The sequence below is a fragment of the Dendroctonus ponderosae genome, unplaced genomic scaffold (assembly GCF_020466585.1).
Source record: "Dendroctonus ponderosae isolate FM_Combo_2020 unplaced genomic scaffold, Dpon_F_20191213v2 Dpon_F_20191213_2, whole genome shotgun sequence".
Classification (NCBI taxonomy): Eukaryota; Metazoa; Arthropoda; class Insecta; order Coleoptera; family Curculionidae; genus Dendroctonus; species Dendroctonus ponderosae.
Window position 1 is genome coordinate 15,804,514 of NW_026018165.1, and position 11,101 is coordinate 15,815,614.

The 11,101-nt window shown below is 33.9% G+C and overlaps 2 protein-coding genes across 2 annotated transcripts in view; both read right to left on the reverse strand.

Annotated features, from left to right (window-relative positions):
- The window catches only part of LOC109542192, a gene marked incomplete in the record, with an annotated part of 47,941 nt that overhangs the window by 29,048 nt on the left and 7,792 nt on the right, over positions 1-11,101 (reverse strand).
- Positions 1,044-5,831, reverse strand: LOC125503459 (thyroid peroxidase-like). Its single transcript, XM_048663844.1, has 2 exons — positions 5,385-5,831; positions 1,044-1,630 (listed from the first exon to the last, which is right to left on the reverse strand). The coding sequence occupies exons 1-2, from the start codon at positions 5,707-5,709 to the stop codon at positions 1,332-1,334; spliced, it is 624 nt and encodes a 207-aa protein (XP_048519801.1). The 5' UTR covers positions 5,710-5,831; the 3' UTR covers positions 1,044-1,331.

Genomic DNA, 11,101 nt, shown 5'->3' on the forward strand with positions numbered 1-11,101 from the left:
AAAGTTAACAAAAACTTCGCCAACACGATTTTTTAAGTTTATTTAAATTTTCAGGTCATTCCAGTTTTAACAAAGTTTTTACTAAGCAATTATTTACGCAAAAAAGTACGCAAAAATCACATTATTTTTTAGTTTTACTTAAAATACTTACAATCTTCGGATCTTTTCTGCGAAAAATTATAAGATAAGTTTTATTGGAACACTCGGCTCCTGAACAGCTTTGTAAATTAAGCTCCTTAATAGCTTAGTAAATATTTTTGAAAAACTTTTTGCAGCTTTCAATTATGGACAAAACATTAATAATAATTTCTGGGCCTTTAAAAAAAAAATCCCTGAATTAAAAAAGCGAAAGTATATAATCATTAATTTGGAAAACTTTTGGAAACTGGGGTTTCTTCACTTTTAAGTCAATATTTCAACACTGTCTCTAAACAGAAAAAACGCGTTTTTTTTTTAGGTTTTTTTAAATGACTTGTAAATCATTAACCGATGAGTTATGACTCGTTAACTCAGAGAGCGGCAACAACTCAATAGCGCAACTCAACACAGTGTTACCCAGTTTACAGTTTAGCAGCCCAGTATAAATCTCACAAGGTTATTAAATCAGAGGCAACACATTTAGAAAACTTTGCTAKGAGYGATACTGGGAACATTCAAAAACAGGTCGAATTCTTTTCGAAACTTTGCGACATTCGGTGAAACTTTTCTTGAAACTACGTAGTTTTCAAGACGATTCGAGTGATTTCAAACTGCCAATACATGGTCCAATCGAACGGATTTTTAATGAGCTTTATTACTGTACTCTTCGAGATTTTGAGGGAAGGACTTCCAAACGCTTCTTCCAATTTTTAAATTTTGGGATTAGTTGGATTTTGGAGTTGGTTTTCGGTCGTAGAATTTTCCCTCAGAGACTCGCAGAGTTAAGTAATAAAGGCTATTGAAAAGGTAGGTCGATTTGGTCATGCACATGTAGGTCTTCAAACTTTGAATTCACTCGAAACCTATTTTTTCTTGTTTCTAAAACATGAACTGTTAAGTTGTAACTGAAGTTAAAACGTTTGTGGCTAGTGAACGACGTTACTTAACGGAAAAGTTAGTCAGTTAAACCAAACATTGTAGAAAGCATGTAAATTCTTGAAAAGATTATTTGGGTATAAAATCTTGATATTCGAACAGTTGATCCATGTATACCCGGGTTATGTCGAGCGCTGGCCTACTTTGCGTGACGTCACATTTGCAGGGATTGAAAGGAGTTTGTTTTGAGGTCTGGACAATTTGATTTTCGAGCCTTTACTCTTGTGAGTGCGTCCTCAACATTTCAATATTTTACGTTACTTACTGAAATTGCAACTATCAACATCCATAGACGGCAAAGTCCTCATATATTCCTTACATTGCCCGTTTCCGAGATGTCCATAACATTCTTGATGAATCTCGTTATCCGCACAGCAATCCTCACTCTTTAGGTTGCCCGTCATAGCCAAATCGTGCAAAAGAAGCTCGCTCCATGCTCCAAGCAGAGCAGTAACTGATTCGTGCGATTGAACGGGAATAGACTGAAGAGTGGCGGAAACATCTAGAGGATTGGGAAGCGACTTTGTTGTTGATGAGCTTCTCGGCTGAGATTTTCCTGAAATCAAAATGATAATGTTAAGTTGTTTGCGGCGAATACAATTGATTGATATTAAAATATAAAATCATAGCAATGGGAAAGTGCATTATTTTGTACAGGGGGCGTTGCTATAAATGCATACTTTTTTGTCTTCGTAGTACACAAGCATTGCATCATTTTTTCTTGGGAAAGGAAAATTTATTTACGTATTAATTAATCTATTTATTACATTTTTATGTCAGAATTTAGAGAATTTTATATGCTTTAGAGCGAAATAAGATAAAAGAACGCTGGTGATAAATTCAAAGAAGTTATCCATCCAATGATGCGAAAATGACTCCTATCAGCCCACTTCCCATGGGTGGAGTAAGAAGCATTTTTAAAATATCTAATAAAACTCCCCGGAAAACTCCGGCAGAACTTTTGGAAAATACTTTGGCGCATAAAATTTTTGACGCAAAATACCCAAAAAGAACGTTTTCAAAAGATGAATCGGCCTCAACCATACACAAATACCCTTTAAGAATAAAGCGTCATAAAAAATAGGACATATTTAAAATTTGGATCACGCTGTAAAAAAAAATTTTACATCAAAAAGAGCGCAATTGAAAATATTAATCAAAGTGTCCGAGCATATTTCCGAAAAAAAATCGGTCTTTAATTTACTGAATTGATTCCAAAATACACACGCGCACTATACAGGGTGATTCAAAATTGGCGTCATTCTTCTGGAGGTGTTGTCTGGGGGAAAAATAGGAAAAAATATTAAAAACTGGAATATTTGCAAAAAACTAGATTAGAAGAATGGCAACAATGTTTTGAATTGAATAAATTTGTTGTGCTTAAAATATTTCACAATATGAATTCGAACATGCCTCCACTCGTGCAAAGATATTGAAATCCTACACTGTTTACGTGTGTGATTGTGGGAGACCAAAACATAATGGGTTCTAGCAATGTAATTAATTGAGATATTCAAATTATTGCCCCGTGAATTTGATTGACAAAATAACAAATTGTAAAACATACAAATTGATCACTATAGCCAAATAACATGATCTGGGCATTTTACAAATTACTTGTCGTTTCATCTATTAGCTTCGGGTCATTTACATATAAAGCAGGTATTTTCCGATTGTTAATGATAGAGAATCTCTGGATCCGGGTAGTAAAGGGACGGTGTTGCCTAATTTAACATTTCGTTCTTTATAAATATACTTGTTAAACAGGTAATTTTTCAAATAAGTTTTTTATACATTTCACTTACTGTGTTTTTACTTCCGTACTTTAGTATTTGCCACCGGTTTCTAATGTGTCTATCTTTGAGTGAAAATTAAAAACAGTTTTCAACCATTTCAGTATTCGTGAATTTAAAGCAAGTTTGCTATTAATTACACTACGAATGCACTATTTCCATTTACTTCAAAATACCACAGCAGCGGACTACCAGATCGTCAACAATAAATAAATTGACCTTTAGAAAAACATCTGGGGAATAATCTCCTGAAAATTATAGATCAATGTAGCACGTGAGCTTCGTCAAGGTAAACACGAAGAAATCTTAAAACGTATTCTTTAGGCAGCCAACTGTATAATGTTCATTGTGCAATAGTAATGTTTTCGCGAAGAAAATAATCTAGCTAAAATTTGTATCCTTTAACTTGGAAGTAGCAACATGGAATTGCTTGTACTAAATCATTACGGACTCGTATATATGTTCTCTCTATAGCCAGTATAATGACGAATGGTCTAATTAACTTAAATTTTAACATACGAATGTTTTAAGATTACTCTTAAACCATCTGTCAATTAGGTCAATTGCAATGCGGCTTTTAACAGTGGGGCAATGAGTTAATAGAGGCAATACAAACATATGATTTAGTACAGATGGGCTGCCTCAGAATGTATTTGTGAAAATGGTACATTTGTAGATTTTTACATATTTTTTAACCCTGAACAAGTAATAAAATACGCCTGTGTGAATGGTCAAACGTGCAAAGCAGAGTTTTAGGACTTTACGTTATCGGAAATACTTGTTGGAAATAAACTAAAAACAATATTTTAGAGAAAACTTAGTTTTGCGAACAAAAGTTTATTGCCTCGAAAATGTTTACACCAACATATTTAAATAATTTTGATCGAGGTAAATTGATTGTGATTGGCGGCCCCATCGATGACCTGCATGAACGGTCGAATATCACAGGTGTTCACCTCTTTTTGTGACTTCTTTTTCTGATAAGATCGCATAAAAATTTACATTCAAAGGCTACGCGAATAAACTACTAAAACCACATTTGAATATATTGAAAATATTAAACAGTCTCTAAATAGTAGAAATCTGTTTAAGACATATTCTTATTTAGTAGATGTGTTAAGTACATATTTTTTCTAACAGTACTTAAATATTCTATTATAAAAGAGTTATTGAAGTATATATGTGATTGAAATGATAAAAACTCGGAACATAATTTTGTGGATGAAGCGAAATTAATTAAAAAAAGTTTTACCTGAAGGGAAGCCAAAAAAACCCGTTTGACTCGACCTTTAATCTTGATAATGTCAGCCGTGACGTAAACCGCTGGCGGCCTACGTCAGTAGATGGCCTAGGCCACGCCCCCTCTCTCGTCGGTGCAAAGATCAGCCAGCACCAATCAGAGCAAGGGAGCACGAATCTGACTAGTCAGTTTGAGTCAGTTGAGTTTGTTTTGTTAAGGGACAAAATCCTCATAAAATATGGGTCGCTTATACAGGGCTTATATATACGCGCGCGATTATATGCTCTAACTTGTGTAAGGTTTCGCGTGAGGACAGAGGTAGAGTTCAGATTTGTAGTGTCATGATTTGACATGACAATTAGACAAATGAGGTTTTTTCAAAACTTATAAATTTTCCTACATAACATAAAAATTAGTAGTACCAAGTGTATTATAAATGTGCATACTTTGGATGGAAATCAAACTTCACCCCTGCTGAATCACTCAATATATTAAATTAACAGTATTTCTAACAAAGTCTGGAAATATGTATATAAAAAAAATGTGTGGCGGAGCTGAGGTAGACGCGACTTAACGTTTCTTCCTGGGTGACAATATTTTTTTGGTACTCCAAAACCTGTTTAAGAACCCAAAAATAGTTTTCATCGAAATACCATACTTGTTTAGACTAATTATAATAAAAACATTTAAAATTCCGCTTCGGTTGACTTATAAAATAATTTACGGTCATTCATATTTTTATGAGTTTTGAATTCTACAAGTGACCGTATATTTAAATTGTTGCCCTTGAAAAGCGTAATTTACGATTGGTGGTGAACTGATTATCAAATGTATTACCAAACTTGAGAATTTATCCAAGTAAACATTCCCATTACCGAACGCTACACTCTCAAGCAGTACATTAAAATTTCCATTCCGGATATTTGTTCATGTGAGGAGGATACAATACTGCGAAAATGCAAAAAACAAACAGGTCAATCATCTATCTTCACAAAATCCTGGTAGCAAGGTCGGTAAGCAGACAATAACACGCTGCTTCTTAATGAATACTAATTACAATAGACTTGCTCAAGTCTTCATCGACATAACCATTTGTTCATTACTTAATTAATTGTTACGGATTAACTGGTAGAAATGTACGGAAATTATGAAAAACTTTGCTTGTCTGTCCTTGACCTAGGCTATGAAGCTAACAGTGAAGCGGAACTGCGAACATTTTATAGCCAGCGTACGCTAAATGAAAAATGAACGTATAAGAACTCAAAAAAAGTACTCACTATCGGCATATTCCGCATCTACAAGTCTCAGGAATGGAGCTCCACGAGTACCCCAACTGGGATGTCTCACATTATTACACTCTCCATTGGTAGACCTGAACTTGCTTGGTGGACATGGTACCGAGTCATCAGATTGTTCACATTCTTGGATCGTTGGTAGATTTCCTTTCTCTGCATTTAAAGCCAATCTCACCTTCGTCCGTAAATCTTCAGGTAGAGGCCGCAAGTATGAAGTCAAATCGAAATTTTTCTCAATCAATGTTGAATTGCCTCCTGTGAGATTTGTGATCGACAGGATGGAAATTATCCAGAGGGTTGTACCCATAAAACGAAACCTGCAAAAATATATACATTTAGTATGGAAACTTGTGCCGCTATTCGCTTATACATTCTCGTATAATCAGTTTCCTAATATAACAGCAGAATATCATCAACGCAACGTAACTAACTAGAAGGTTTTAAGATAAACGAATAAATCCTGGGAAATATTGAACATCAACAATACTCGGAAGCTGTAGTATTAAAGCCACGTCATTAAAATGTATTTCTAATGATTTCACAGGCAGGGTGAGATCATTATGCAGCAATAACCAACCGCAGGAAATGCACTCTAAAGATCTGCCGAGCTTTCCGCAAAAGGACCAACAAGACCAAACTTGCAGAATAGAGTGTAACAAAGCGCAGTTTTTCCCTTTATACCAACAATGTATTAGTAACAGTTATATATTTTTCTTGAATAGGTTCTGAACGACCAAAAAAAATGCTTGAACGACATTTTTTAAACCTGCTCTTGTAGTATCTGGGACATGTTAACAGGTAGTTGTTACATCTAAAGCCGCTGCTGTAATTCACCTATTCACAATTTGAAATACTATCAATTCGTCGTAACGAACGTCACACTTGTTTAAGTACTTATGGAATTATCAGCTAGAAAAATACAATATAAACAGGGTGATTCAAAATTGGCGTCATATATCACTCTTTTGCCCCAAAAAGGTTGGCAGCACTGACGACAAAGTGACAACGTTATCCTAACCTGGAACTATTTAGTTGCCACTTTCACTTTCTCAGTTTGGTGCTTACCGATGACCGATTTAAAAACATTGTTGCCGTCCTGATGAACATCTTTTTTTTGCAAATATCTCAGTTTTTAATACGGATTATTTTTTTACTATTTTTCCTGTACTCCCAAAACACTCCCTGACAACACCCCCAGAGGAATGACGTCAATTTTTAATCCCCTGTATAGATTATTTGAGGGTCAAGCTAAATATGGTTTTGTGAGGGTAACGTGAAACTATATCTTTCTCCTCTTTGCTTCTTCTGCTGTTTCACAAATTTTGAAATATTCTTGCATGACAATGTTAGCTCAAATTTATATGGCAACCACATTGAATTTATGAGCAGACGTTAGGATTTTCCCGTTTAATGTTATGATTTACCATAAATGTAAGGGGAGAAAGCTCGGTGAATTATTAATAATTAAATGGTAGATCTTTAAATCGATTTTATCATCGTGATTAATCGCAGCATTATGAATATCACTACTTCACATCTTATTATCTTAGTGAAGACATCTTGCAAATCCAGTATTTAGCGATTTTTGCGTAAAGCGAAATAGTGATCAAATTATGTCACTACAAACTATTATAAAGCTTACTGAAAACAAAATGACTAGGCCGATAAATAGACTGACCGTTCAAAATGAACTCTAACGTATTTAGCCTTGCGAATTATCAATGACCTTTTCGAATGTAAAGAAAATGTAATTACCTTTTTGAAACTCAATACCGTCCATAATTAAATTACCGATTCAATTCAATCAGTTGACGAATTTTGGAATGTAAAACTAATAAAAGTTACAATTTTTCCTGAAGTCCCTCTTCGAATTCTTCCTGTTTTTTGAAAAAACAACAAAACAAAAAATGTATGTATTTTATTTATACCCGAAACGATGAAAGTAAAATCTTTGACAAGTAAGTTATGAAGAGAGTTTACAAGAAAGAACAAAATTTACCTGCCACTTTTTCTCATTGATGGGGCTATTTTTCTCCATCGATTTTCTTTTACTGCAAAAAGTTTTTAATTTTCATCTTCGTAATCATAAATCGATGGATATTTTCAGGCCTCTTTAATTAAATTGTCATGCGTATGGTTCCGGTCTGCTACTAATATAAGAAAATTGATGGGTTTTCTTTTACTTCCAAATCAAATTCATTCCTGGGTTTTAGTCATTTATTGTTTCTATTTATCAATCAAAATACGTTTCGATGTATTTTTCCACCATCATCAGTTTTTCTAAAATAACAGATAGTTAAAAAATATGTTCATTAACTTAAAAAACAACCACAGTTCGTCAACAGCCCCATCATATCACACTTTTTTTAACTATCTGTTATTTTAGAAAATTAAAGACCATTAAAGGAGTAATTTGCGATCATCCGCGAGTCGCCAGTCGCACCACCTAAACCGTACCTTTAAGGATACGATAACCAAATAAAAAATGAGTAAGGTAGAAAATTATATAGTCGGATAAACACCAAAGATCTAATCTAAAATCGCGATCAAAACTACAAGTTATCGACGCCAAGAAACAACCGATGATAAATGTACAGCATTAATCTGCCATCATTTAAATCAATAAAAAAAACTAATTTCTCCAAGTGGATATAGAATTTCGAATTTTATATGGCGTTCGAGTTTACACCTTATTAGAACCAGTTTTGTGATCATCAAAGGTGAAATATCCTACTGCAGTCTGCTAAGAGGAAGCACGGTGRCAAGATACAGATTCACAATAAGAACACATTTTTTTGTTTTCTTGGCTATCGTTAAATTGAAAAGTTGACMAGAAACGTGTTTTGAACATGCTGTCTCCCCAAGCACTCTCGATGCACCGGAGACTTCGTCCTAGTTAGATGATTAGTACGAAAGTTAGTAGAAAAMCGGAATTGGTTCGATGCTGAACAAAACMTCTCATTCGAAAAATGWTATTTATACATASGAACTAGAATGATATAGAACATAATTAAATTGTTCTTYTTCACAATCATGCAAGTTTTTGCTATCGTCTTAAGTAAAATCAGTAAATCATGAAGCAAAGCCGGGACTGGACACAAATTACAGATTTAATTAATTATTAAATTACAATTTATCACTACAATCACCTACCCAAACATAATTTGATGTCAGGCAGATTAGGCTTTGCCTTGATCGATAGAATAACATCTGCTAGAAACCACATTGCCGACGTTTTTTTAAGCATACATTCTAGGAGAGTTTTCGTAATATGATTGGTGCAAATCAGGGGCCAGCAAAAACAGGTCTTTTCGAGTTTACTGGTGTATCCGATCCGAACGATCCTAAAGATACTCAAATCTCTTCTATTATTACACCGAAAAAATCCCTCCAAGTTCGATGCCATAGTTCTAAATCTATCGGTAGTTTAGATATGCAAAAACAATATCGGCTAATGGTAAGTATTTTAATTTTCTTTTGTTGGGCACATAAGTTGCAATAGCAGATTGAAATATCCACAAACCAGTATCGTACTTTTTTCAGTCACTGATTGAAATCTTAAAAAAGTATATACAAAAGAATAAAAATGGAATTAGTAGCCGGATACAATTTCAGCGACTGAAAGGTTAAATAGATAAGTCGACTGTGCGCTTTGTATGCCTACACTTAGTTTACTTTGAATATAACGAGCTCCTGCCAATAATTTCTTTTTAGGCGACAAATACCTACATATGCGATATGTCATGGTCATCAAATGAATCAATTTATAAAGGAAAATCAGCGAATTGTATTCTTAAGTGCTTTAAAGAATTTCCTGTAAAAGTTTTATGTAGGAATTCTCATTAAGTGCATCGTAATTACTGCCGATAAAATGGATAATGGGCGATCAGTGATTAGGTGATGACGACACACAACTCTTGAATTTGCATTGCCATACCATCTGGTTTAATATTGAGGTGGAATTAGTTTATTTCTTCATTTTACGACTACTTCGAAGTAATGACTCTTATGCGAATGAATGCTTTATTGATTTGTTCTGGGAATGGCAACATGTTTTCCTAAACCGTTTACACGGATTTGCATATTTGGATAATCTTAGTTATACGCGACATTTGCTCTTAATTTATTAAGCACTTATAATATGAGCGGTTTATGAAACGTTTGATGTTATTCAGTCAGAGACGCAACGTTGTTAAAGTTACAAATATCGGTTATTTTTCAAATTACGAGCTCGAAAATGTACATGCAAGTCCTTTAATATCTCACGTAACGTCTAAAATAACAGTGTTCCAGACGTGTAACCTTGTAACTGTAACACTTTGCCACTTTAACCAGTTTCAGTAACCATTTGTCAACGGAAAATATGTTTAGTTGATGATTGGAAGTTTTTAAGTTGACACCCGATATGCTGGTGTGGCTGTACTTATAAGTCTTCTGCTTTCGCTTAAGGTGGATCTTAAATATCTGACATGTTTGACACGCATATTCACACATTGAAGAATTAATATTGAAGACGCGTTACGTCATAATTGCTGCTTTTTGCAATTTGTCATTATAATATATGTAAATGCTTTCTATTGTCACACCTGAAAGGTCTCTTCAATCGTTTGACCCCAAATAAAAAAAGAATTAAGAGTCACGAGGAAAAATGAATCTTCATTACCATTATTCATCAGTCTAATGACTGCGAAAGTCCACCAAGCAATAACATATTCATAACTATAGTCCATCGGCCTTTCATTTTTGATTATTGACCATTCTGATGTTATTTATAATAATATACTTGATTATCAAGAAACACTAATAATAACCCAGCAGATTACCGTAGAAACACTTAAAAGAAGGCAAACCGGATGGACTCGTCTTGCAATTCTAATAGGCAATAAAACGAAAGTGAGAGAGAAAGTGCAACCTATTTTTCACAAATAAAATATCAAAGCGAGATTTTAAATTACATCGTCTTGACTTGATCAATAAATTTTGTATAAGATACTGTAAAAAATATTTTGATGGGGTAAATTTAGAGCAAAACTTACATAAAATGGTCGAAGGAAAGTAAACATTATACAGAGAAAGTGCGTGTCTTGTGGTATGGGAATGAAGACATGCATAATTTTCTCAGCGCTTCAGATTAGCTTGTTGAAAACATGATTGATAGTCTGTACCTCTATTATTTTTAGAGCAGTCAGCTTATAGAAGTGAATCCCAGTGATCAACATTTATTCTAAGTTAACGAAAAGGAACTGTAAATAAATGTGGCAACTAAAGTGATTAGTGGATATGTAGATGTACATCACCTAAATTTACACAGCAATGTCAACAACTACATTAAAATTGCATTGCTGAGTTTATCCAAATGAAGGTTACATATGTAATTTGAGCTGGGTTTTTTTGCTTAATTTTTCTGTCCTTGGCATTTTATTTATTAAACAGAAACCACTTTGAATTAACTGGCTTTAAAGTTGCTCTAAAATGTCAAACTTAATACGGTGCGGACAAATAGATAAATAAGTAGGTAGGTATTGTTCGGTTGTAATACATACAGTGTTTGAGCGGTCAGTAGGCCCAATGCATCAAATGTTAAATGATCATTCCAAATCAAAAAATCAATCTTTTTTAAATCCACGTAATACTTACACTGCTCAAATAAATTAACAGGACACCATTTTGTGCAGGTCTAATTTTTAAAGTGTTAATTA